The 27,275-nt window shown below is 57.3% G+C and overlaps 2 protein-coding genes across 13 annotated transcripts in view; one reads left to right on the top strand and one right to left on the bottom strand.

Annotated features, from left to right (window-relative positions):
- Positions 1-26,958, bottom strand: STRN4 (striatin 4). Of its 3 annotated transcripts, XM_075915008.1 has the most exons (18): positions 26,708-26,947; positions 18,047-18,150; positions 17,104-17,177; positions 16,731-16,809; positions 15,083-15,283; positions 13,792-13,948; positions 11,893-12,043; positions 9,463-9,576; positions 9,053-9,171; positions 8,284-8,459; positions 7,809-7,856; positions 7,154-7,275; positions 6,344-6,511; positions 4,375-4,515; positions 4,029-4,127; positions 3,289-3,375; positions 2,496-2,684; positions 1-2,401 (listed from the first exon to the last, which is right to left on the bottom strand). In XM_075915008.1, the coding sequence occupies exons 1-17, from the start codon at positions 26,945-26,947 to the stop codon at positions 2,515-2,517; spliced, it is 2,250 nt and encodes a 749-aa protein (XP_075771123.1). In that variant the 3' UTR covers positions 1-2,401; positions 2,496-2,514. The 3 variants fall into 3 exon arrangements, with proteins under 3 accessions (XP_075771123.1, XP_075771124.1, XP_075771122.1); XM_075915009.1 differs by having other exon boundaries at positions 1-2,684; positions 9,053-9,168; positions 26,708-26,958; XM_075915007.1 differs by having other exon boundaries at positions 1-2,684.
- Positions 26,615-27,275, top strand: part of FKRP (fukutin related protein) — a 68,297-nt gene continuing 67,636 nt past the window's right edge. For 5 of the 10 annotated variants that reach the window (XM_075915018.1, XM_075915017.1, XM_075915021.1 and 2 more), the window contains exon 1: positions 26,966-27,123. The gene's annotated coding sequence lies outside the window, so the exon portion shown is untranslated. Of the gene's footprint in view, positions 26,666-26,934; positions 27,124-27,275 lie in introns of those variants that run through there. The other 5 variants (XR_012898883.1, XR_012898882.1, XM_075915013.1 and 2 more) reach the window with 4 other exon arrangements.

The following is a 27,275-nucleotide window of genomic DNA, read 5'->3' as shown; positions in this document are numbered from 1 at the left end:
TTGCTTCTTATTCCAAAGGGGGGTTTATTGAGGCAGATTTTTCACATACGATTCAGTCTTGTGATTAAAACAGGACAAAAAAAACCCAAAGAGGTCAAATAAATATACAATAAAAAGTTCAACGGCATTAAAAAGGCGAGTGCTCTCAGTTTGGATAAATACAGCACACAGATACATACAGTATATTGGGGGCGTAGGCCGAGGTTTTCAAGAGCGGCTAGCGACTCGATTTCATGGGGCGCTCCCCCGCCTTGACACGGCCGGACTGCCAGAGGGCGGCTAGTCTCCAGAGCTGGCAGCCGGCCCGCGCTAGCCGGATTGAAAATGCCAGCAGTAGACTATCACACAGTGATAACATGGTTTGTGGTCACGTTAGCGTCAGCCCTTGAGGTGTCTCTGGGTTCGGTTTCCATCGGATTTCGTTTGTACAGAATATACAAGGAGATTTTCTTTGTTACAGGTGATAAGATGAAAGGAAGAAGAGAGGGCACCGGATACCGACAGGACGCAGGGACCTGCACCCCTGCGGCCATGGTGGAATCAGCCCCCACCCGCGCCGCCGTGGAAAGGTTTGGAAAAGCCCTGCCACCCAAGTGAGCTTTAGTTCCCCCCTTCTCTGTGTTGTCATGGGATTCTGCATGGCACAGGCTCTGGGGCCCTCCTGCTCCACCTCAGGGGGGTGGACAGGGCGGCCCGGCCCACGTGTGGAAGCTGCCCTTGCTGAGACGTGGGAGGTGGTTCCTGAGGCGGTGAGGGGAACACGCAGCAGCACCATGCACTTTGCACACAGGGGCCGGAGAGCAAGAGTTGCAGCCCCCCAGGACAGTGAAAGGGAAATGCTGGAGTGGGAGCAGAACGCAGGAGAGCCCTGCCCCGTTAGATCCCATTCCCCTCCCAGAGCTGAGAACAGAATCCAGGAGTCCTGACTCCCAGCAGACCCTAACCATTAGGCCCCACTGCCCCGCAGGCTAAACCGCCCCCTCAGTGGGAGTGGTGGATTAGTGATGGGGGGGGGGACTGCTACCTCACATCCCCCCCCCCACACACACACACGCACCCTGGGTAGATGCAGCTGGGGGTGGCCCGTGGCAGAGCCTAGAGGCAGAGCGTAGGTCGCTGGCTGAGGGCGGGAGGGAAGCTGTTTCAGCCCCAGCAACGTGGGTTTTATTGCGGGCGAGGGGGATTCCACCCCAAACCAGCTGAGCACTGGGGGCTCCATGCAGGGCTGTCCCCCCCCTTGCCCAGAGGAACGTGCAGCCGGCTGGCGCTGGCTTACTGAGGGCGTGTGTGAGACCGGAGCAGCCCCCGGGTACCACCCCAGCCTGCTCGTGTCCAGTGCTGACAAGGAACCAGCATGGGGGTGTAGTGTTCTGGGGGGAGCCCTCCAGGAGCCCGGCTGAGCACAAGGCTGCAGTAGGAGGGCTGGAGAACCGTGCATGGATGAGCAGGCCCCGCCGGCACAGGGCAGGCACGCGCACCCCTGTGCCAAGGGAGCAGTAGTGTCACACGCAGACCCCCGCCCCAGCCGGGAAGGGATTATTGCTACGAGAACGGAGGAGGCCGAGGGCTGCCTCCCAGGACCCGCTGGAGCGGAGATCCAGGGCAGCGCCAAGTAGGCCAGGGCCAGGAGGAGCTCAGCCATGGGAGGCCAGCAGGCCTGCACAGCTGGGCTGAGGGCAGCAGCAGCCCTAGAGACTAATGCTCCAGATCAGACGCCCCTCCGCTGTAACCCTCCTCCCTGGGAACTGCCTTGCTCCAGGCCTGGCCCACGCAACCCAACAGGGCCTCTTACCCCCGGTCCCTCTGGGCAACCGCCCAGCTGGCCCCCTCTTCCACTCAGTGCCCCCCCGGCTCTCCCGTGCTCGCTAAGCTGCCCCCAGCCCCGCACACGAGGGACGAGAGCTAGTGCAGCAGCTGGGCTGGGGGCCGGCAGAGCACAGCTCCGGGAGGCAGGAGACAGCTCTGGAGGGCCTGGGAACCATGCGGTCTGGGGGGTTACTTTGTGGCCTGGCAGAGCCCGGCCTAGGTGAGTTAGGGGCAGCAAGGACGGCCCTGGTGCTTGGCCAGGGAGAGGTGCCCAACGTCATGGAACAGTGGGGCCTGTCCCTCCCCGCCGTTAGCTGTGCCTGGCCCTAAACACTTTCCGCTCGTTGGCTGGGAAATAAAACGAGCGACCTTGAAACCAGCGGAGAATATTTCAGTCTGGCTGCTGGGCCCTGCGGGCACAAGGAGGGGCGCACACGGGGCTGCCCTCCTGCCCTCCCCAGCCACGCGTGTCCTCGCCACTCCACTGGATGCGAAGAGCCGCCCCTTGGCAGCAGGTCCTGAGCTGTGGGGAGGTGGGGGGGGATTGCGCCTCGCCAGACAGGGTTAGCACCTCTGGAGAGTCCTGGGGACCCACCTGGTGGGAGACACAAGAGGAGCAGGCCCGTGGCAGGTGAGGGGGCAGGACAGGTTGGCCTCTGGCCTCGCACTGTCCTGCAGCCCGCGCTCACCTGTGGGATCCTCCGGCGCTCACACAAAGACCTTGGCCAGGGCGTCGGCCCCGGCACTGGCGATCAGGGGCTTGCTGGGGTGGAAGGCCACGGCGTGGATGGCCTCCTCGTGCTTCTTGCGGTGGGCCGTGATCTCCTGCACGCACGTCTTGTTGTCCAGGTTCCAGAGGCGCAGCGAGCAGTCGTGGCCTGGAAGAGCCGGCGGCCGTCACCCAGAGGTGGGGAGACACTCGCCCACAGGGCTGGGACCAGAACCCAGCGGTCCCGGCTCTCTGCTCCCCCCCTCTCTAACCACTAGACCCCACTCCCCTCCAGAGCTGGGGCTAGCACTAACGAGCCCTGCCTCCCGTTTCCCAGCTCTTCCCTCACAGCCCAACTGGCAGCTTGCAAAGCCCAGACCTCCCCCGCCCCCACCCCACACTCTGGTCAGTCAGCTGGCTGGGGATCCACTTACCACTCAGCACGCAGAGCGGGGGCAGTGGCAGGCCACGTGCCCCGCCCTACTCCCTGTACTGGGGGGGCGGAGAAGGGGGGTGCGAGAAGAGCCCCGCCTCCATGCCTGCTCGGCCCTCAACCCCTCCGGTGCAGCCAAGAGGGCAGGTCTATTCTTGCCACAGACCATGGGGGAGGCCCCGTGCCCAAGACCCAGCAAACTCGTTGCACTCCAGTCCCCCCGCTCTTCTCCCCCAGCGGGAGCCACTGCTGGATTTGAAACCATGGCTCGTTGCCCATCCCCCTCGCGGCCGAAAGCGGGCCAGACGCATGCAGCAGGAGGAGGGGGACACACACTTACTTCCCGACATGAGGAAGACCCCGTTGGGGTCCACGGCCAGGCAGGTGACAGCGTCCAAGTGAGCGACCATGGAGTGGACGGCTTTCCCTGGGCAAGGCGAGCAGAGAGGGTTACTCGGCCTGCTCCCCCCACCTCCTTGTGGTTCTGCTCCAGCCACTAGGGTGTTCTCCCCACAGCGCTGGATTCCCCAAGGGCCTGGCACTCGAAGGGGAGGGCATAGAGAGGCCCCTGGCTGGCCAGAGGGGACGGGCGTCTCCTGGGGAAGGGGGAGACAGTGACACCCGCAGTGGATGAGCAGGAAAGGGCTGGGAGCCACTGGATCTGCAGACGGTGTCTGCTCAAGGTAGGCAAGGGGAGCCTAGGGCTAGGGCCATGGGCCTCGCGAGAGCCAATCCCGTCGCACCATGAGTGAGTCTCCCTGCAATAGGCTTGCGGGAAGCTCACCCATGTGCCCTGGGTAGATGGCAGGCAGCACAAGGGGACTGGGCCCTACACACCTGGCTTCATGGGAACCCTGCCCCCATACCCGCCAGCTGCCCAGGGCAGGACCCAAAGCACATTGGAGGCCAGTCATGCCAGACTCTCAGGCCTGTGGAAGAGACGGTCCCATGGGACGGGCAGAAAGGCCCTCCTCGGTCCGTGGGAGCTCAGGATCAGCACAGCCGGGGTGGGTGGAGAGGAGGCAGCGGGCTGCAGGAGTCAGGTCCAACCCGGCCCGCGCTGGCCGACAGCTGCCCTACCTGTCCGGTTGTCCAAGAAGCGGATCCCTCGGTCGTCGTGGGCCGTGATGGTGACGGGCTGCTTCGGGTGGCTCACGACGTGATTGATCTGACAGACGCCTAGTTCAGAACACGGGAGAGGGGGCAGGTTACCACGGAACCATCCGTGCGCCATCGCCGGCCACACGAGAGCAGCTCCCTGCCTAGGACCAACCGCGCCTCTCCCTCTTCGCAGCCCCCAGCTGGAGAAGCACCTACCAGCGAGGGATCTCAAAGCACACACTGAGCTGCTGGATCTCAAAGCACACACTAGCTTCCCCTCCCCTCACACAGCAGGGAGTGGAACCCAGGAGTCCCCCGGGCTCACCAGTGGCAGCTCTGGATTCCAGCGTCAGGATGGGCCGGGCGGTCTCCAGGTCATACAGCACCGTATTCCCCGTTCGGAAGGCGGCCACAACATGGGAGGGGTCCGTGCTGGCGAACACAACAGAGGTTGGGATCCCGTACTCTGCAGGAGGGGTGAGGACACAGCAGAACAATGAAGGATGCCTTACGGGGTCCACTGTCATGCGCTCCCACCAAGACCCCTGCTGCAGCGCCTGACAGAGCAAAGCATTCCAACCCCACGGACACACTGGTCTCAGCTTCTCCACCCCCAAAATGCAGCCATCTCAGGGGCGGAGCATGTCCCGTGCACACAGCAACGGCATGTATTTTACAGTAGGAAGCAAAGAACGACCGAGGTCTGTTACAGAGGAGGGTTGGCATTCCTCAAGCTGAATCTGACCAGAGTTACAGGGCAGCATCATGAATCTTCGGGAAGTTACCGAGGGATCTTCAATGCCCACAAGAGCGAAGGCACCTAGCTAAGGTACGTGTGTGGCTCCCAGCCTCGGTAGTATCAGCACTGTCCATTCTTTAGATCCTCACAATGTCAGCGAGGCAGGGCGGGCCTATTATCCCCATTACACAGATGGGGAACCCAAGGCACAGAGAGACAAAGTGACCAACGCAGACTAGGATGCAACAGAGTCATCCAAGTCCTAGGCAAGTGCCCTAACCAATGGGCCATTCTTCCACTACCTGTTGCACACGCTCCCTAGGCGGAGTGGGCAATAACTTTTGATGGGGGGGGGCATGCCAAGATTTAGAATCATAGAATCAAAGAGGTGGAAGAGACCTCAGGAGCCATCAAGTCCAGCCCCCTGCTCAAGGCAGGACCAATCCCAACTAAATCAACCCAGCCAGGGCTTTGTCCAGCCGAGACTTAAAAACCTCTAGGGATGCAGATTCCACCACCTCCCTAGGGAACCCAGCCCAGTGCTTCACCACCATTCTAGGGAAATAGTTTTTCTAACCTAGACCTCCCCCACTGTAACTTGAGACCGTTGCTCCTTGTTCTGCCATCCCTCACTATGGTGAACAGCCTCTCTCCATCCTCTTTGGAACCTCCCTTCAGGAAGTTGAAGGCTGCTCTCAAATCCCCCCTCACTCTTCTCTTCTGCAGACTAAACAAACCCAGATCCCTCAGTCTCTCCTCAGAGGTCATGTGCTCCAGCCCCCTAATCATTTTTGTCGCCCTCCGCTGGACCCTCTCCAATGTGTCCACATCTTTTCTATAGTGGGGGCCCCAGAACTGGACACAGATGTGGCCTCACCAGAGCTGAATAAAGGGGAATAATCACTTCTCTAGATCTGCTGGCAATGCTCCTCCTAATGCCCCCTAATATGCCGTTAGCCTTCCTGGCTACAAGATCCCTGTTGACTCATCTCCAGCTTCTCATCCACTGTAACCCCCAGGTCCTTTTCTGCAGGCCACATGGTAAGAGGTCAAAGGCCGCACTTTTCTATGGGGGGCGGGGGGCAGAGTCTGGGACCGAGGCTGGGGTCAGAAAGGAGCTCTGGGGTGCAGGAGGAGGAGGGGTCTGAGAGGGAGTTTGGGTGCAGGAGGGGAGTGCGACCTGGGGCAGGTGTTTGGGGTGCAAGGTTCGGGTGCAGGAAAGGCCAATGGGAGCTGTAATGATTGTGCTGGGTAAGGGGACAAAGTCCATCCGCTCCTCCTCCCCCCACCAGCGCAGAGGGGCGCATGACCCCAGCAGCAGGCAGGGAGCCTGCCTGAGGGTCCTGATGACCCGTGGGCCAGATCCAAAGGCTTGGTGGGCTGAATCCAGCCCACAGGCCAGATCTTGCCTGTCTCTGTCCCTAAGGACTGTGCTGGAGCTCTGAAGTCAAGCCTGACCCAAGACGAAAGAGCTCCCCCTCCTGTTCCTTAATCTGGTCAGGAACACCCCCCCCCTTCCCAGCCACGCTCCGGTGTCCCGGGGGGCTTTGCTCACCACGCTCTGTGTTGTAGGTGCTGAGGCAGGGCGGGTTCCCGCTAGGGTCCCATATCCTGACCGTGCCGTCTGCTGAACACGACGCCAGGCGATTCTTTGAAGCGTTGAACGCCAGGCCCCAGATCGCATCGGTGTGGCCTTCCAGCACGTTGCTGAGGACTCCTGGATCTGAGCCGGAAACAAAGCCGGGGGCAAGGAGGAGTCACACGGCATCCTGGCTCCCAGCTGGGGAGCCTCATGCTAGTTTGCTCCAGAGACCTCATGTGGCCCACACACTGAGGGGCTCAGTGCAGCCACGTCCTCACTTTAAACTACAATTCCCAGAATACAGTGCTCCACCTCCAGTGCAGCAGCCAGGCCACAGTGCATGCTGGGAGCTGTAGTCTCCCCAGGTCTTACAAAAGGCTGAGATTTCTACACATCAGGTGCAGTCATCAGTTCCTGACAATGGGGGGCGTGAGCAGCTTCAGGCCCCTGGAAGTGGCAGGGCCTCGGGCGGGGGGGGGGGGGGGGGGGGGGGCCTAGTCTCCCCCAGCCACCCCTGGTAGCGGTGTCAGCAATCAGGAGTCCCGGGTTCTGGGGCAGCGGTCTCCTTCGTCCCCACGTCTCAGCAGACCTGAGCACAGTCGTCTATTGGGCGTTGGCTGGCCCACTCCTCAGCACTGCCACTCTGCCCTCCCAGCTCTGCAGAACTCCCAGCATTCCCGGGGAGACAAAGCCACCCCCAAGCCTCTCCTCCCCGCTGGCAGCAGACAGACCGGGCCTGGGGGTCTGCCGGGGAGAGGAGGGACAGAAGCTGCCTGAACCCACCATAACTGTCGTAAGGATCCATGCCCAAATCCGGGACCTTCCAGAAGCGGATCCTGGTGTCCGTCCCTCCACTGTAGCAGTACTCGCTGTTACAGCCCATGGCGACGGAGAGCACCGGGCCCCTGCAGACACGAGACAGCCCCAGAAATGAGGAGAAGGAAATGGGGCAAAGAAAGAAGGGGGAAGTGGGGGGGAAGGGGACTTGCAAAGCTGTAGGATGGGGCGTGGGTGCAGGCCACACGGGCTGAGCCGGCCACAGGGGGAAGGAGCTCCCAGCTGAGCGCTGGGCAGGAGGCGGAATCAGAGCGCCCTCTAGTGGCCATGCTCCTCTGCTGGCACTCCAGAAATTTAATGCTCCAGTCTTGCCCAACAGAGCAGCTGCTCTTGTGGGCAGGCCGGGGGGCCAGGATAGGCCCTGACCTTCTCCCCCCGACCTCTAGCAGGTTTAAGCCTCAGCCCTTCACTGAATCACAGATGGCCAAGAGCAGGGTTCCAAGCTCTGATCCCAAGGCTGCACAGGGATGCGGGGGCATGGGCGTGGCGCTCTGGGCTTGCAGAGTTCGTTGGGGGGAGCGTCATGGATTCAGGCCCCTGGGCGAGGAGAGATCCCCCTGGGCAGCGGTTCCAGGCATCAGCCTCACACCCGGTGACGCACCTGTGTGCCCGGAAGGCGTAGACCGGCTCAACATCCAACGCGGCGTTCCTGGGGCAGGAGGAAAGGGCAGAGATTAGGAGGATGCCCAGGTTCCTTTGGGGGGGGGGGGGTCACTCACTGCTGGCAAGGCTGGGAGCTTTATACTCCACCATCCAGCAGAACAGGCTCAGGGCCCCCAGGGAAAGGCTCAGGGTGCAACGTGTGACCTTCCCTCAGCAGCAGGGACTTTTGTTGTGAACAGATCAAGCCAACAGCCCCCCTTCCCCATTAGCCAGCCCTGTACCCAGCATGGGGTGGGTGCCAGTGGGGTGGGTGCCTAGCTGGCAGACAAGTGGGCGTGTTTATGTTTTCCCCTCTCCAGAGCTGGCTTTTAAAGGGTGTGGTGGAAGCCACCCCGTCTGCCTGGCAATCCCTCCGCCCCCCACCGCTCTTCCCGCTGGCCCTGGCATGCCCCCAAGCTCCAGACAAGGCTCACTTTTTGGCAGCGACGGTCTTCTGGAGGTTCCACAGCTTCAGCGTGCCGTCTTCCGAGGCGGTGACCAGCGCGGACTCGGTGTGATGGAAAACCAGGGCCCGGATCCCGTCGTAGTGACTCCGGAGGGTGAACTTGGGATTCCAGGTCTTCTTAAAGGCGTCCTTGCCGTCCGACAGCTGGGAACACAAAACAAGGCTGCATTATGCTCCCTTTCGCCTCGGAATGGGGCCAAGCCACCTCCTTCCATTTCCAGTAAGAGCCCCCGGCAGGGACCAGCAGCAGACTGCCCCTGAAGCTCTGTTGATTATCCCAAGCATTTGTATGCTGTCTAACTACACCAGGTCCTTATATGGTCACTATCACTGTGATATAGCAGCTCCAGGCAATATTTATCCTCTCAACACCCTTGTGAGGCAGGGCAGGGGTATTATCATTACTGTCTGTTCACACAGCACTTAGTACGCTGGGCCATACCTAAGGCTTCTAGGCGTTACCGTAATACACCTTATAAATTGCTTCATGGATGGGGAAACTGAGGCACAGGGCGACTAAGTGACTCACCCAAGGTCACACTGGGTGGCAAAGTAGAGACCTGAAACTGGGTCTCCCATGTCCCAGGCAAGAGTCATAACTGCTGAGCCAGGGCTTCTCTTCAGCTCAAGTTACCCATTTTGGCTGATGTCAACAGCAGCCCACAGCGTTTCAGGGCACCACAAGCCACACTAATTAATGCTCATGCAGGGGCGAGGGAGTGACACCGGCTACTCACGTCACAACTGAGCTCGTTGTCGTTGGCGACGGTCAGGTCCGCCAGGTCCCCCAGACTCACTTCCCCTCCGCCAATGGTGTCCATGATAAACACGTCCGAGGAGAAGCCAAGAGACCCTGCTGCAAGGAGAGAAGGGGAAGAGCTAACCGGAGGGGTACCGGGGGGGAGCGGGTTTCCAACTGTAGGAAAGACGGTGGTATTCCAGGTGTGCACCCTGACAAGCACCCCAGGGCACCCCGAGTAAGAGGCCGCCGGTAGCACCTCTACAGCTGGGGAGTGGCTGAAGAGGTCCAAAGACCAGAGAAACAAGACTGCCTCAGTGTGATGGACCCTCCAGCTTCTCCCTCCCTGCAGCCAGGAACAGGGTTAGTAGCTCCCCAGCCCAGGCAGACAAAGAGGCGAGGTGTTACCTTCGTGAGACCTGAGGTGACTGGAGATGGCAGATGGAATGGATGGTTTAGGAGGGAGCCCATCGACGTCCCGGAGGTCAGCAAGTATGCCTTGAAGCTTAACTCTCTGGCTCTCTGCAGGGGTAGGAAAGAGCAGGGAGGAAAGTTAAAATCCAGGCAGTGGCAGCCTGGTCAAACAAGTCGTTTCTTTGGGATCAGGACCAGACTTCTGGAATAGCACTGGTGTGCGCTCCCCGGCCACGTGAAAGGAACGCTGCCCGTTCAAAGCAAAAACCACCACCTGGTTTGCCTGCCGGAGGCACTGTGAACATCTGGGGTCGTGATAGCAGAGAGAAGGAATTTCTCCCTGTTTGTTCCAGTGCCTTTCTACAGTTGATAGCACGGGTCAGTTTCACGCTCCCCCTGCTCTTGGGATTCTTTCACCAGACAGGGGGAGAGAGAAACATGCAAAAAGGGGAATGAATTCAGCAAAGCCCCGTGGCCTATGCTACGTGGGGGTCAGGTCACAAGGGTCCCTTCTGGCTTTGGAACCTGCAAAGAGGAAAAGTCCCCAAGGGACCGGTCTGGGACCTGTTCTGTCTATGGGAGCTCTTATCTCGCTTGCATGACTACACCAGGGCGTCTTTCAGTCATGCAGTAACTGACAACGACCATCTTTCCCCTGGGGCTCATTCTACCCCGCCAGGGGCAGGGAGGGGAGGGAACTGCTTTGGTATCCACACGGCTCTGTGTTTGTTACAGGAGCCGGGTCAGAGCTCTGCTCCGCACCAGGAGCAAACGGCAGCAGATTTGGGAGGGGCCTTAACTCCTGAGGAGAGGGGGGATTGTTCCACAGTCGGGGACCGGCCCGGGAGGATGCTCTGTCCCCTGCACCGACAGGCGTTACCCAGATGGTAACAAAGTTCTATTGTGCTGGAGGAGCAGCAGCAGCAGCCATGCTCCGCATCCTGGAGCGTTCGCTCTTTCCCATTGGCTGGGCCCTGAACTGGAGTCACTTTCTGTGGGCTGCCAGCATAGAGGACAGGCGTGACCTGCTCCCAGCAGCCAGCGGCACTGGCCCAGAACTGCCTTCAGCTCATGCCTTGAAACGGACGACGCGCCTGCTTCCGGTGCGGGCTGGGCGGCTGCCTGGCTCGTTGCAGCCCGAGGAAACGGAGAGCGCTCAGCTCCCCGAGAACACGAGGTGGTACAGGGAAGCAGAGCCGCTCGCGTCGGAAGACACTCAGGCCCAAGGCTCAGGACCTGTTTGGGAGCTGCTGGAAGCCAGGCTGGTTGGAATGGGGGAGGGGAAACCGCCTATGGATGGATGCGGGAGTGGGGGAAGGGGAATGTTTCATGCCATCCAAGCCTGCAAGAGGAAGCACAGCTGCTCAGTGCTTTCCTGCTGAGGGCAGCCCGAGGGGAAAACAGGATGGTCCGGACCAGACCGGACACAGGAACAGCTGTGGCTGCTGGTAACTCCTCAGGAAGTCTGTCTTTCCCCTCTGACAGGTGGGAGGGGAGGGGAGGGACAGGGAACTCCAGATCCCGCAGCAGAGATGGGGGTGGCTCTCCCACCTGGCCAGGAACCTTCCCAGTTTGCAGTGTGCTTTGCTGCTGGGTCGCACAACGGACCCTGCCGAGTGGGAGTGTGTGCAAGGATCCCAGGGCAGCATGGCTGGATGGGACTCTGGGATCTACACGCTGTTCTAGGCACCATGGGGATATTAATGAGCCGGAGGGAGTTTGACGAACAGAAATGATCCAGGAGGGGGCTGAGAGTAAAGGGACCCTGCCTGACTCCCAGCCTTCCTGCTCTAACCTCTAGACCCCACTCCCTTCCTAGAGGTGGGGCAGAACCCAGGCCTCCTGACCCTCAGCCCCCTATGCCAGCCATACTACTCCAGTCCTTCCCTATAGCTGGGAACAGAACCCAGGCATGCGGGCTCCCAACAGCCCCTGTGCTCTCTGCAGAGCTTGGCTCAGCTGTGGGGAAGGTGCACAGGGGACCGGGGAGCTGGCTGCACATACAGGAAGGATATCACTGCAAAGGGGCCGGCACTTAGTTTGGAGGACACATGGATGTAAGCTGCAATGGAAGGGAGTCAATGGATGGTTAATGGGGGCCACTAGAGGCTGGGGTATGTTTTTGTGGGGCCCTGGGCAAGGGGGGGGCAAAGGCAGAAGAGGCAGGTCTGGGGACTAGGTGACTTAAAAGGGCCCAGGGCTTTGGCCACTGCTGCTGCCGCAGTAGTAGCAGCTGCGGCCCAGAGCTCTGGGCCCTAGGGCACCAGCCCCTTTCCTCCTACCCTGCCCCGGCAGCCCTGCATGCAGAGTAGGGGGCGCAAGAAGCAGGGAAGCCCCGTTGCAGGAAGGCGCAGACCTAGGGTGTGCCGGTTCCAGGGCGGGTGGGCGCTAGAAGCCCTAGGACCCAAGACACACTGCCAGTACCGAGCTCAGTGCCATCTCCAGAGCGCCGGGCGTCCCCCGAGCCCTCGCCGTTCTCCCCAGAGCCCAGGAAGTCAAATTCATTCAAGGCGTCCTCTGAGTCTTCGTCGTCGTCCTCGTCTTCCACCTCCGGCATCAGGGGCTTCGTGGCAAGCTGGCAACACAGACAGGAGGGAGTTAGCTTAGGGCGGGGGCACCAAGCTTAGCCTGCTCCCGCAGCCCAGCGAGACAAGGCAAAGACACCAGCCCACAGGACTGACCAACTCAGACCTGGGGTGGGGGTCCAGGGAGACTGTTCAATCCGGGCGGGCTATGGGATGAAGATACAATACACGAGAACGGCCCTACTGGGCCAGACCAAAGGTCCATCTAGTTCAGTGTCCAGACTGCAGACAGTGGCCAATATCAGATGCCCCAGAGGGAGTGAACAGAACAGGGAATCATCAAGTGATCCGTCCCCCATCATTCACTTCCAGCTTGTGGCAAACAGAAGCTAGGGATACCATCCCTGGACCCATCCTCCGTAAATGTATTGAGTTCTTCTTTGAACCCTGTTATAGTCTTGGCCTTCACAATATCCTCTGGCAAGGAGTTCCACAGGTTGACTGTGCATTGGGTGAAGAAATACTTCCTCTTGTCTGTTTTAAACCTGCTGCCTATTAATTTCATTTGGTGACCCTAGTTCTTGTGTTAAAAAAAAAAAAGAGGAGTAAACAGCATTTCCTTATCCTTTCTCTGCATCAGTCATGATTTTATAGACCTCAATCTGAGTCGTATCTTTCCCAAGCTGAAAAGTCCCAGTCTTATTTCTCTCTCCTCATATGGCAGCCGTTCCATTCGCTCATTTTTGTTGCTCCTTTCTGAGCCTTTTCCAATTCCTATATCTATTTTAGAGATGGGCCGATCGCATCTGCATGCAGCATTCACGTGGCCAGGGAAAGCCATCGTGGTGCGTGCAAGTACGGCCGCAGTCACTAAAAGGGGGCACTGTTCTACACAAGGCAGCCTAGGACCACAGCTGCTCACACGCATGAACGCGGCACAGGATTTTGTGCATATGTGGTAGGCACACCCCATTACCCCGCCCCCAGATGTAGCAGCAGGCCCCTCTCGCCGTGGGACAGGCTGGAGTTGGGAGCATGAAATCATTTCAGGTCTCCCAGTGTTACGGCAGCCAGGGTCTCATTGGAAGCCAGAGATACTTGATGGATAGAAGAGGACCAAAGAACCCTGCAAAAAAACCCACCATTTCCCCAGTGGGTCTGTGGGGAGAACACGGAGACTGCGACCTGGAGTCCTGATTCCTGGCTATCTCGACCTCTGGGATTGCAGCGTGCGTAGTGGTTAGAGCAAAGGGTGCTGCTGGGAATCCGGACTCCTGGGTTCTGAGTGGGGACGCTACTTCCCTGCTCTGGGCCTCACGTGCCCCATCTGTAATGCTGGGGCACCCCGGAGTGTGAGGGTTAATGAAAGCACTTTGAGAACCTCCAAGGAAAATGCTAGAGGAAGGCCAGCAATCATCCTTGCTAGCGCTTTCGCCTTGAGCGCAGGGGGGACCTTCCCACCCGGCTGCCAAAGCAAACCCAGGAACAACAGGTTTCTTACCAAGCACTTTCCAAAGAGGGGAGCATATTAATCTCGTTAGTCAAGAGGGGAAACTGAGGCATGGGACTGGCCTGGCCTGCAGCAAAGCAGGAAGTAGTAAAGCAGGAAACAGAACCCAGGAGTCCGGACCCGTTGTTCTAACCAATCCACAACACTCTCCTTCCAGAGAGGAGATAGAATCCAGGAGTCCTGATGTCTGGCTCCAGCTTTCAGAAACCTATTGGGAATGGTTCTTAGAGTGGCCTAGGACTCCTTAATGCCTAAAACGTGATGTTTTTCCAGCCTCGTGAGACCTGCCTTTACTCGCTGTTTCTTGTGCTGCCGCTGGGTCTCAAGAGGAAGGCCCTCCTGATCCTCCTCTTCATCACTGTCCTCATCCTCGCAGTTCTGGAGGAAGGGGATTTTGTCGATCACCGAGCTGCTCATCCGGTCCTTCGTCTCCTTCCCAGCGTTCCTGCCAGAGGGAGAATAGGTAGCAGGTTTGAAACAAACAAAAGGAAGTACGACTTTGTGCAACACACGGCAACCTGTGGAACTCCTTGCCAGGGGATGTGGTGAAGGCCAGGACTTTAATAGGGTTCAAAGGAGAGCTAGATAGATTCATGGAGGTGAGGTCCATCAATGGCTATCAGCCAGGATGGGTAGGAATGGGATTCCTAGCCGCTATTTGTCAGAAGCTGGGAATGAGCGATGGGATGAATCACTTGATTCCCTGTTCTGTTCATTCCCTCTGGGGGCATCTGGCATTGGCCGCTGTGGGAAGACAGGACACTGGGCTAGATGGACATTTGCTCTGGCCGTTCTTATGTTCTCATGATACCAGGCCAGCACTAGGGAGCAGCCCTTTGACCCAGCATGGCCCACTGGGCAGAGGGAAAGAAGAGCAGCTGCCTGGCAGGAGCTGGGGAGAAGGGCTACAGACCTCCGTTTCAAGGCACGAGCTGAGTCCTAACTGATTGGGGCTGGGAAGAAACGTCCCCCATGGGTGGGTATCGCCACATTGTCTCCTGTCGCACCGTCCTCAAGCAGCTGGGACCAGCCTCCGAGGACCCTGCTCTGCTCCTGTGCTAGAAGATTTCCATGCCCAGAGGTCCCTTCCATGGAGCCCTGCGGCTGGACATGCCGCATTCAGCAGTGAACAGCTGCACATCCCACTGGGGATGGGACACAACACGCAGCAAAACCCCCCAGGGGGGCAGCTCCCCCACAGCAGGCCGACACCAAGCAAAGGACCCTCCAGGCAGCACCCCTCCTACTGAGCAGCATTAGAGCCAAGACCCCTCTCTGCAGCAGGGATATTCCCTCCACTTGGAGCATCACTCCCCCCCCGACCTGCCAGGCTGTGGGTTGAACGCGTCCAGCAGAAACGCTGCTCCCCCACCAACCAGAACCACCCCTCATCTAACAGACCGGCCCCAGGTGAGATACCCCTGCCACCAGCCAGCTCCCCCGCCATGCAGCTGCCCTATGGGACAAGCCGAGCGCAGAGGGGCACAGCTGCCGATACGGCTCAGGAGTAGGTATGGAAGCACGGTGCCCTGTGCAGAACACCAAGATGTTTGGACAGGACTGCGGGCTGCCTGCTCACCTTTTAATCTGTTCCTCGATCTGTCTGACAAGTAAGGACTCTCCCCCACTCAGCCCAGCGGGCCCCGGGGCAGGGCTCGGCCCCACGGCGCTAGGCTCCACGGCGCCGTTCAGCTCCACGGAGCAACGGCCCAGCAGGGAGCGCACTCGCTTGGAGCGCATGTCCAGGATGGTGTCTGTGTAGCCCACTTCTTCCAGGTACCTGCGGGCGGGAAAGGCGAGCTGAGCGCTAGGGCCAAGAATGAGAACACTCCGTCTGTGGCTCTCCGTGCACTGCAGAGACACGGCAAGTCAGCGGTCGCTCCGGAGCCGGACACAGCAGGGAAAAGGGACTCCTCCGAGTCAGCACAACAGACCCATGAACTTGCCCCTCGTGGCCCTTTGTTCTCCCTCTTTGCCAAGAAGGCTGCACAGACTTAGGGAGACATGGGGGAGACCCAGGCAGATCCCCACGGAGTCTCTCTGGAAGAGGGTGCAGCCTGAGACAACTCTCCCCCTGCCAACGGAGTTTTCCCCTCACCCAGCGGTGGCTCTCCCAGCCACCGGACAGATGCCCCATTGAAGGAACGTAGCAGCAGAGAAGAAGAGCGGGCCTGCGGGTAAGGCACAGGGCTGGGAGTCGGGAGAATTGGGATCTACCCCCTCAGCTCGGCCACAGGCTTGTTGGGTCACCTCAGGCACATCGCTTGTGCTCCGTATCTCAGTTCAATCCTGGCCATACGGGGATCTTGCTTCTGGGGGGGGGTCCAGATGAAGCCCGAACTTACCGCCCAAGCTACGTGCGCAGCAATTCCTCACCTGCAAAGGGAGTGTTTGCTGCTCTGCCAGGACACAGCCACACTCCTGAGATGCGCCTGCACCAACCCCGCAAACTGGGAAACTTTGACTCTCAGGGGGCTAGGGCTAGAATTATGGTTTAGACCAGGTGAGATCAAACCAAGAGGGGTCCTCCCCTCAGGCATTGTTTTCAGCTTGCTGCAGAACTGTGCCCCATGCCCTGGAAGCTGCAGAGGCAGCATCCAAAAGCCTTTAGAGCTGATAGAGTTAGTGTCAAGGTCTTTGGGCAGAAACACCAGGGAGCCCAGAGTCCGGGCAGGGCATTTTTGCATCCTTGTGTATTTCAGAGATCTAAAACCACAAAACTGTAAGCTGAGTGGCACCAAAGAGGAATTATCAGTAGCTAGAAGTAATAGCTCAGAGGCTTGCAAACTGTCCCTTTCATCTCAGCGCATGTGTTAACTCAGGAACCTAGTGACGACGCAGAAAATGCTAACGTCAATTGTTTCTTTGCTCAGAATGTTCTGTACCTCCACTGGAGCTGGATAGGTCCAATGGTAGCTAACTACTGGGGAGAAGTATGAGGGTGTTCAATACTCTCCTTCCCAAATTTAAAGACATCTGTACAAAAGGGGGTGGAAAAGGAGATGCAACGCCTCCCTAGCGCCCTAAGCCTTCCCCGGAGCACCACGCTTTATTCCACAAAGCTGCTGCATGTTAGCTAGATCAATGCTAGCTCAAGAAACCATAGCAGCGTAGCTGCAGTAGAACAGGCAACTGCACGGGCCAGCCCTGCCCCCGGGCCCCTGCATACATACTGGACCCCTCTCCGGGATACCCCCCCCTCCTCTGCAGAGGTCTGTCATACTCACTGCCGGAGCAGCTGGCGCCCTTCTTTCCACACCAGTGGGTTGCTTTCCAGTGAAGACGTTTCCGCTGGGCCATTGGAAACTGAGAGGAAGGCAAAGAAAGGATGTTGCAAACACACCATGGAGACCCCATTCAGGCTTCGGCACCAGCTTTTCAGTAAACCACCTACAGCTTTGGACCAGCCTCAAACCCAAGGCCTTGCCTGTCGGTGCTAGATTAACACCATGGAAATAATCTATCCCTGAGGGCAAGAGCCCCTGGCATCCCACACCCTCGCTATACATAGCCACAGACAGCATGTCTGTGTCCGTTAGCAGGGGACTGGGCAGAACCCATAGGGCCTGAGGGCAGGAGAGGACTCGCATGGTACAATACCTGGCTCTGACGGATCCGCTCTCTTCTCCCCTTGGTTCGGCTCTGTTCCAAACTTCAGCTTGTGGTATTTTGACCTTGAGTGAATGTGGAAAATTTAAGTTTGACATGAAGCTAAAGCAACTGAAGCAATGTATGATTCCCATATTATAGGGGGGAAACCGAGGCGCAAAGAAGTGAAGCAATACAGGGGGTCATACAGGGAGTGTGATCTAACCACTCCTCAGAGTGCAGACCAGTACCCAAGAGTCCTGACCAATGTTCCCTCTATTTTTTTCCATCCGTGTGCAGAATAAATGTTATGTGCACCAAAGCATGTGCGAATGGGCACCACCAGTAGAATCACATGCTGCCGGCTGTGGGTGCTCTGCTAATCAGCTGGACAGCACCTGAACCTTTCCTGAGTGGCCACCCAAGCGCTCAGCTTACAGGGAACACTGGCCCTGACCCCTTGTGCACTACTTCTCTAACCACCGGGCAACACTTCCCCTCAGATCTTGGACTTGAACTCAGGAGTCAATGTGCTTCTCATCTAAACACTGGTCCAGCTTTCCCATCTGGACCAGGGCCAGAATCAGATCCTTACCACAGTTTGGCCTCTTTGTGATTCCCTAGGAGCCAGTGACCCCCTTTGGCAGGAGGGTGAGGGGTGAACTTGGACCCATCACCATTTGGAAACTCTTGCAGGTGGGCTCATGAAACAGCAGTAGCAGTAGGTTTCGAGGCAACATACCCAACGGTTGAGCCTTTCACACCCTAACTCTGAGGGCCTCACAGGCTACAAGATCCTCTCTGAAAGCCAAGGCCTCCCTGCACCTGTTCTGATGCTGCAGAAAATGAAGCTGGAGTCTGCCCAGCTGGGGGTGTTTCCAAGGACCCCCAAAAACGTGGGGAGTGACCAGCCCATGCCCCAAAGCCACAGCCCTCCAGGGCATTCCTACCTTACCTCTCTTGCTTCAAGGCATACTCCAACATCTTTATCCTGCGCACAAGGTCTGTCTTGAGGTTCTCCTGACCCTTCCTCTCTCCCTGCAGAAATGCCACTTGTGCCTGTAGGAAAAGAACCAAACCCAAGGTCACCCTGGTCCCATAAGGGTTTGGAGCACAGGTTGTGGCTCAAATCCATGCTGTCCTCACCCCCCGTCTGTCTTAATGTGCTTGGAGATCTCCATATGGGAAAGGCTAGAAATTAGTAAAGGATGGTTATTTTTTACTTATTCCAGCAGCACCCCAAAGCAGTGCCAGTTATACCAACCCCGCTGCCTACATACGCCACTAACGTTCCCTTCAGCCCAGGGCAAAGGCGCTAACTTATCCGGCCACTTTCATCCAAGGATCTGACAGCAAATCGCCCCCATAACACAGGGATCTGGGAAAAGGCAGAGCGGTTATTCTCCATTGTACAGATATCTCAGGCGGTGCAGTGACCTGCCCAGAATCCCACATAGAAAAGCAGGAGCAGAGTCTCAGATTGAAAACTGAGTTTGCATTCTCACTCCCCCCGGGCTGCTCTAACCACTAGCCCCCACTCGGGTCTGTTCTATACAAGGGTTTGACAGTGCTTATCACCATAGTATCAGTGTGCCTTCCAGCAGTGCACCATGACTCCACATCCATCGTGTGCTGTTCTCTCCTCCTCTCCGCAGACGGAGAAGTGCCGTGCAGGAGACTATCTGGTTTTGATAGGGGGGGGGGTCTTTTTTCTTTTAATACACAGGTATTCGTTGGTGTGTGTACCGAAGGCAGGTCAAGGAAATGTGCCTTGCATTTGAAATGGCTGGCGGGGAGCTTTGTGACAGTCCATAGTTTCTGGGGGAGTTCAGTCTGCAGTCTCAGACCACTCCCAGAGACGACTCCCCCCACACCCGGACCAGCTTTGCTCTTATCATCGAGAGTCCTTCAGACCAGAGAAGCAGAGCTGTCCACCAGAGGCTTCCTCCCGGAGCTTTCGATGTTATAGAGCCACATGGCCTGGGCCTGGCAGTGTTTTGAAGACCTTGCACTGGACTGGATATTCTACGGGAAGCCAGCACGGAGAGCAGAAGATGTGCTCCAGCGGCCTGTTGTTGAGCAGACAAGCCAGGGCATTTCTGTACGAGTCAGTTTCCTAAATGCTCCGGGGAGAGTATAATCCAGGAGCCCTGACTCCCAGCCCGCCCCCCCTTGCTCTATCCCACCAGACCCTACTCCCCACCCAGAGGGGAGAGTAGAACTCAGACAGCCTGACTCAGCCCCCTCCTGCCACTCCACCCCACTCCCCTTTCAGAGTCCTGACTTCCAGCTCCTTTCCCACAAACCCATTCCTCTCCTCCCCCCTCACGGCTAAAACCTCAGCCATGTCCAATGAGCCCATTTTCCTGCAGGCACATCACTGAGTTCAGTGGCATTGTGGATCCAGGGCACTGCCAGGCATCAACACCAAGGGCCTCCTTCCACCTTCTTCTGCACAGCAGACCTGCCCACCGCGGGACATCTCGCTCCACTCCTCATGCTCCGCTGCTCGTTCTGGGCCGAGTGTGTATTTTCTCACCCTTCCACAGGCAATTTAACCCAATCACAGAACGCTTCTCTCACTTAATGACCATCTGTTGGCTCAGGCCACAGGAATCTGCGCCATATGCCAAACTGCCTGCCAGATCCTAAGGCGAGATTCGCAGCTGGCTCCACCGTCCGCCAGATGACACCTCCCTAACCCCATCTCGCGCAAAACCAGCAGCCTGTTAACACAGATTTTCTGCTGATTAGCCCAATTTCCGTTCTGACACACTCCCCTCCGTTAAGCCCTGCCCCAGCAAACAGTGATGTAAAGCTCCTGTTACAGATTCGTCTCCAGTCAGTCAGCTCGCAGCACAAGTCCAGCTTCAGCTACGGGTGTCCAGCGCTCCAGGGGGCAGAGTTGAACCCCAAAGGACCACTACTGTTATCTACGCAGGGGTCATGCCCACAACGCCCCTCCCCTGCCGGCCACACACCTGCTCCAATGAACCTGGCAAGCTCTCCACCTAGCAACAATGGATCTTGCAACGTAGGCTAATGACTGGGCCCTGTGAGCGGCCTCCTTCATCTCAGTGGGCCGCCAGGCTGTCGTCACCAAGCTGGTCTCCCAGCACTGGGTCGTTTTGCTCACTGCGCTAGTGCACCTAGAATTTGAGGGGGCGCCCAGCTCAGAGTCAGTGTTGTGTGCGATCAGCCCGCACTTCACTTCACGGGCCCTGGCTTTACGTGAGGGGCAGGTTAGTAATACCGGTGAGGGAAAACCAACACGGATGAAAACCAGAGGAATCTGGCAACCCTGCGCATGGGCAACAGTGAACCAAACATCTCACAGGCCACACACAGAACCCAGATGGGCTGCAGGCAGCCCTCGGTCACAGGCCGCCCACCGCTGACCTAGCACCAACTCAGCCTTCTTTGCCAGCCAGATCACCTTGCAAGGAGCAAGACTAGAATTCCCTTTGCAAACATAACCTACCCTAGAGCACTTACCACAGCCTCCTCAGAGTTTCTTAACCCGTGGGTCACAACCCCCAGGTGGGGGATGCTGGGAGGAAGAATCATAAGGCGCCGAACATTTTATTACAATCTAAAGCAAAGAATCTCTCACCACTCCACTTCCCACATCCTCTGACCCTTCAAGGTCATGTATTCTCTGTTGAGTTCTCAACACACACACACATAGAGAAATCAATTACTTAGCTAGGGATGTAAAATCTCGTTTAATTGGTTAACTGGTTAAACGTGATGTTTAAACATTTTACTGAGAAAGGGGGCATGGCTGGGCTGGAGCGGACCTCCCCACAGCAGCCCTTCTCCATGGTGGGCTTCCTAAGGGGCTGAAGCAGCTCTCCTGTCTGTGGTAGGCTGCGAGTTGCTCCAGACCCCACCAGTTAACTGATTACTGGTTAACCTTTCACATCCCTATTTACTACCAAAGCATTTGTTTGCGCTTACATTTCTAGTAAGGGCAAAGGGGTTGCAAACATTTCTGACTGCTAAAACCGGACCCCCAAATGGCAAAGGTGGATAAATTCTGGTCAAGTGGAACAAACGCAGAACTAGGAGCCAAGGAATCTGGAGTCCTTGTCCTGGGTCTGCCACTGAGTTGCAGTGACTTCTGCAAGGCCCTTCTTCAGGCAGTGCCTCAGTTTCCCGCTCTGTACAGCGCAGATAAGGATCCTGACCAACTTCAGTAGAGGTGAGTTGGAAAAGGGAGAAGGCTTGACTCACTAGCACTGATAAAACCCTCTGAAGCTAGAAAAAGTCTGTGCTAACCACCACTCAGAGATTTGGTTTGCGCGCACACACTCAGAAACCTATGTTAATACTTCCTAAGGAGCTTCCACTTCCCACAATGCCTCAGGAACCTAGCAGACACAAAAATGTCTAGGCTTGCTTAAGTCTAGGGTGAGCTCTGGGGGAAGCAATCGCATCACAGAGTTTGCTGGGTCGACACACAGATTCTGGGCCCACCACACTCAATCCCACAAGTTAATGTACTCCCTTCCAAGGAGGCTGTGACTCACAGAGACTGCTTAAAATACTTCACAGATCATATGAAATTGAAAGATTCCTTGAAAGACTCCTTAGAGTCCAGTCAAACCGTCCACTTAAATAGTTTTTTAAAAGGCTGAAGCTCTGAAGAAACAGCTATGCAGTTCTTATGAAGATGACATCAAGGTATGCAAAATATCATACAGGTAACCAAGGCTACAGCGTACTTTGAGTGCCAGGAGCAGAATAAATAGTTCACCAGAGGCAGGTAGTCAGTACTTTACTTGTCAGATAACTCCATCTTAAAAACAGGCTAAAAAAAAGTTAAGACTGATACAGTATTTGAAGAGGGGGAAAAGGGAAGAACATTACAGTTTCATCAATTCTGTAGAAACTCAAGTCTCAGACCAACCCATAACTGAAAGGGCTCTATGGAAATTCAGCAAGATCTCAAACAGCCTGAAAGCTGTTCACCCATTGCATGCCCCGGCTATGAAAGGTTTGAGTGGAGATAAGAGTACAAGCGTATCACAAGCGAGCTGCTCTGACAATACACACACCAGGATTTCCACCAGGAATGTGGGACATGAGACAGGCCTAAAGCAAGGGAACTTTATGGAAGGACTTTTAGTACACTGCCTTTGAATCAGATTAGCGTAAGCCATGCCCACCTCTTATACTGCCAAAGCCATGGACTGCACGCGCTGTAATATCCTTTCTTATGAACAGCAGGACCAATATAAATGTAAAGCACTAAAGGGTGTCTTTAGGGAGGCAATAGAAAGCTATGATAGGCCTGTGCTAAGTTAGCAAATGAGGTCTGCCGGAAAGCCAGAAGTTGCAACCTTCCTTGGGCAACAATCCAGAAACCCTATTATGCAAAGGTTTCTTTGCTCACGTGGCCACGTAGGCCATTTACACTGTACCATTGTTGAGCAGCCAATTCATGCACCGCTGCACTGGTGCATGAGAACGCAGGTGAAACTCACCTAGCAATAAATGTCCACTGCTAAATCCATCGACTTAAGGATGGGTAAGCGAAGCAGTTAAGATGGTCTGAGGAACTCTTGATGTGAAATGCCGCACTGTTTGCCTTGGGTAATAGTATCAGGATCCCGACTATCTGAGAACCACACAGTCTTTACCTGTGAGGTAGGGCGGCGCTATTAGGCCCCTTTTACGGATGTGGGACCGAAACCCAAAGAAGCTAAGTAACGTGCCCAGGTTCACACAAGAGGTTTGGAGTGGAGCAGGACTTGAAGCAAGGTCTCCAACAGCCCTGGCTATTGCACCCTTGCAGCTGATGTCACATTCCCTCTTCCATGCTCTCTCCTTGTCCCTTACAGTCTCAGTTTCCCAGGATGCTCCCGTGGTGCTTACAGACACAGAGGCAGAGCTGCGATTGTGCTTTTAAGCATTCCCTACCCACCATTATGAAATGTGGGTGGGCAAGAGGATTTGTGGTGGGATGCGGCTGGAGAGCAAGCCCAACTCCCTTGAAGAGCCATGCCCATGTGTTGCTGTTGGTTAGCAACAGTATCACTGGCTGGCTTCAGAACGCAATGCATTGCTTGCTTCCTAGCCCACACGGTAACTGTCTCTTTTCCAAACAGGAAAGGCTGAGGTCAGAGCTGGCTGGATGAATCCGAAAGCTAAGCAGCTGCAGGGAAGTTAGAATGTGAGCACAGCCAGCTAGTATCATCTCCCAAAAGATGATCTCAAACCATTCGCCCCAACACATGCCCTTGTTAAAAGCCTCCCAATCTCCTTTCCATCATTCTTCATTAACCACTCTCGTGGGTAAAGTCAACATCAGCTCCCTCAATAGCAAATCCCTCCTCATCCCTGATGCTTTCCCAGATATCCCTGGAGTTTCTGAGACCAAGCAATGCTCCCCTGGCCTGTTCTCAGCACACAGAAGTAGAGAGGATGGGAAGTGACCTGACTCTCAGTGCCTCAGTTTCTCAATCTGAGGCTACTGATACAGTCTCATGGGGAAGTTACAAGGCTTAACGAGTTAATGTTTATACAGGGCTTCAAGGAGGAAGAGCACTATAGAAGTATGTGAGGCAGTATACACCCCTCCCCCCCAAGTACTCAAGCACCTCCTCCTTGAGATTCTCACTGCTTGGGTTATGGAGCTGGCATCTGTCACAGTCAACACTGCATCCAAATTCTCTCCCCCATGCCACTTCCAGCTTCCTTTTCTTGCTCAGTTGCTCTGCTGTTGAGTCACGACTCTCTTCCCACCCACCAAGGCCTCATCCAATCTGCTACCCTTCCACCCGCACCCCAGACACACCTTGCTTTTATCAGCAATTCCCTTTCCTGTTCCACTCATAATCCCTCCTACACAGCTCTCCTCAGCCTCGCCCTCCAGACTCAAGTCACAGTGCTGCTCTTCTAGTAGCTTAATCTCATTTAACTCCCCAGCCCTCTTCGGTTTTACAATCCCTCGCCTGGTACCTAGAACTCAGTCCCATCCATTGCCTTTCAGGCCACTGCTTGCATCAAACCCTGCTGTGTGGTCTGGTTCAATTCCCCTTGCTACATAGACCAGCTATTATAAACCAGCCCATATACAAGCAGGTACCCTAAAAAGCAGAAGTTTATGCCTTACATCCATAGCAGCCATTTGGATCCTGAAATCTGAGACCTTCTGGAGATGTTTTACAGCCTGCAACATGCTTCCAGCCTGGCAGATGATAAACTACTACTCTTCACCTCTTCCACCCGTTCGCCATGTGAAAACAGGGCATCAAAGTGAAGTTGGCAAGATCGGGTCAATTTTATTCACCTCTCTCCTGTGCCCTGCAAACCCATCAGTGTTTAAGAAGATAGTAACTCTCTCACCCAGGTGCTGATGGGTTGCACCATTCAAAGGTCCCTGGCTCACTGCCCCTCTCGAGGGGGGCTTGAGAAAGTGCCATTTGGGACAGGGCATTCCCTTGACATCTTCAGCACCTACTTCCATCCCAACCAATTCATCCTTCCATCCCTGTGGAGCTGAATTCACCCATATTACTAACCTCAGATCCATTGGCTGTGGCTGCTCACGGAAGTTAATAAAATGCTTCACAGCCCTAATCCCTGGGCAATCCTAGCATGGTTGTTTGGGGAGATTTCTGGTTCCTCACATCCAAATGCCATCTCCAGAGCTACTGGGGAAGAACAGCCCTGCTAGTCTTCATACCCTAGCAGGGAGATCACCATCCCCTGCTCCTTAAAACATATGCAGCTGGGAGAGTGATATTCCCTTGGCACCAAACACCAATAACTGGGAAGCTGCTCCTCTTGACCAGACCCAGTGAGGCTACCCAGGGAAGCGACCTCCCTGCAGCTCTCTACTAGGATATGATGGCAGTGTCCCACCTCAACCCCATATCCCCACCACCAGCTATTACCGGTCTGAGTATTTGCTGTCCGCTCTCCCTTCTTCCTTAGTTGCCATGGGGTTGACAGATGCATATCCTTACCCCAGTTCTTCCCCTGTCCGTACTGGGAGGCAATGACTACATTTCTCCCCTTGTCACCTCCATTCCCTCTTCAATCCCTCTTGGGAAGCATCAATTATTTCCTGGCCTGGCCCCAATAATCACCCCAACTCCACTGCTAGTTGCTATGGGGTTGAAAACTGTATTTCTTACCATCACCCCAATTCCTTCACTGGTCACTAAGGAGAGAATGACAGTCGTGTTTCTCCCCCAGTTCACCCCAATTCCTATTAAAGGGTAACAGATACAAAAGCCCAACACATTAATTCCTTCCCTCAGTGTTATGGGGAGGCAACTGTCACATACCCCTCTCCTCCCCCCAGTCCGCTTCATTCCTTCTTGGACAGGAATGCTCAACACCCTAATTACAACTGAGGGGTGCCAACTTTGGGGGGGGAAGGATCCCAATACCTCCCCCATTCCGTATCCCCCTCTAATCACTCACCTCCAACTTGTCCCTTCAGCTCCCAGTCTCTACCCAGGTCTACGCCCCCTCTCCCTGTCAGGGGGTCAGCCCAATTCTGTGACGGGGTCCTGAAATTTCCCAATCCCCCCAGGGGGGGGATCCCAGTACTGGGTGAGCCTCTGACACTCCCTTTTTCCTCTTATGGGAAGTCCATCAGTCCTGGGGATCCTGATACTCCCTCTCCATGGAGGTTCCCACCCATGTTCCTGGGGGGGAGGTGACCCTCCCCCCATAGGGCTTCCCCAGTCCTGGGGGCCCTATCACTCCAATTTCGGCCTCCACCGGGAGTCCCCCAGACCTGGAATGCCTTGACACTCCTCCTATGCCCCCAGGGAGTCCCCCAGTCCTGGGGGGGTCCCCTGACACTCCCCCTTTCCCCCCATGGGGCTCCCCCAGTCCTGGGGGGCCCTGACACTCCCCCTTTCCCCCCATGGGGCTGCCCCAGGCCTGGGGGGGGCCTGACACTCCCCCCCATGGGGCTCCCCTAATGCTGGGGGGGCCCTGACACTCCTCTTCCCCCCCCACGGGGCTCCCCCAATGCTGGGGGGGCCCTGACACTCCTCTTCCCCCCCCCACGGGGCTCCCCCAATCCTGGGGGGGCCCTGACACTCCTCTTCCCCCCCCACGGGGCTCCCCCAATCCTGGGGGGGGCCTGACACTCCTCTTCCCCCCCACGGGGCTCCCCCAATCCTGGGGGGGGCCTGACACTCCCCCTCCCCCCCACGGGGCTCCCCCAATCCTGGGGGGGGCCTGACACTCCCCCTCTCCCCCACGGGGCTCCCCCAATCCTGGGGGGGCCTGACACTCCCCCTCCCCCCCACGGGGCTCCCCCAATCCTGGGGGGGCCTGACACTCCCCCTCCCCCCCACGGGGCTCCCCCAATCCTGGGGGGGCCTGACACTCCCCCTTCCCCCCCACGGGGCTCCCCCAATCCTGGGGGGCCCTGACACTCCCCCTCCCCCCACGGGGCTCCCCAGTCCTGGGGGGGGCCCTGACACTCCCCCTCCCCCCCACGGGGCTCCCCCAATCCTGGGGGGGGTTCTCCCCCCCCGCGGGGTCCCGTCGGCCATTTCCCTCCAAGATGGCGGCAGCGGCGGAGGCAGCGGCGGCCCCGGTAACCCCCCGCGGCTCCCCGCGCCCGGCCCGGCCCCGGCACCTGCAGCTCGGCCCGCTCGGCCTCCCAGCGGCTCTTCTCGGCCTCGAAGCGGGCCCACTCGTGCTGGATGTAGTGCAGGATGCCGGGCAGGCTCAGCTCGCCGGGCCCGGAGCCCGCGGCCGGCCGGCCCGGGGCCTGCGGCGGGGGGGGCGGCGGCTCGGCCCCCGCCGGGCCCGGGGCCTGCTGGGCCCGCACCAGCACCCGCTCAGCCTCCATCATGGATCCCGGCGGCTGCCACATAGGGAGCCGCGCGGGGGGGCACTTCCTGCCAGATAGTGATCCGCCAGGAAATGGGGCCCGCGCCGCGGGACGGGGGCAGGGAGGGGTTCCCATGGCAACGCGCCCCCCCTCCTCTCCGCGGCAGGCTCGCTCCCCCCTCCGAGCGGAGGGTTTCCCCTGGCAACGGGCCTCTCCAGGTAGGCTGCTTCCCCCAGCAGGGGGTTCCCATGGCAACGCCCCTTCCAGGTAGGCTGCTACCCCCCTCTGAGTGTGGGGTTCCCATGGCAACGCCCCTTCCAGGTAGGCTGCTTCCCCCCTCTGAGTGTGGGGTTCCCATGGCAACGCCCCT

The sequence above is a fragment of the Pelodiscus sinensis genome, unplaced genomic scaffold (assembly GCF_049634645.1).
Source record: "Pelodiscus sinensis isolate JC-2024 unplaced genomic scaffold, ASM4963464v1 ctg34, whole genome shotgun sequence".
Lineage (NCBI taxonomy): Eukaryota > Metazoa > Chordata > Testudines > Trionychidae > Pelodiscus > Pelodiscus sinensis.
Note: the sequence above shows the minus strand (reverse complement) of the source record. Positions and strands in the feature narration are given on the sequence as shown.

What these genes read in the sequence shown, in the direction of transcription:
- STRN4 (XM_075915007.1), bottom strand. Translation starts at nt 26,947, where the DNA reads ATGTGGCAGCCGCCGGGATCCATGATGGAGGCTGAGCGGGTGCTGGTG. An exon ending in TGGAGATGGCACTGAGCTCG is followed by an intron (nt 9,577 to 11,892) that starts GTACTGGCAGTG and finishes CTACCCCTGCAG; the next exon opens with AGAGCCAGAGAGTTAAGCTT. An exon ending in GGAATCCAGAGCTGCCACTG is followed by an intron (nt 4,128 to 4,374) that starts GTGAGCCCGGGG and finishes GTTCTGAACTAG; the next exon opens with GCGTCTGTCAGATCAATCAC.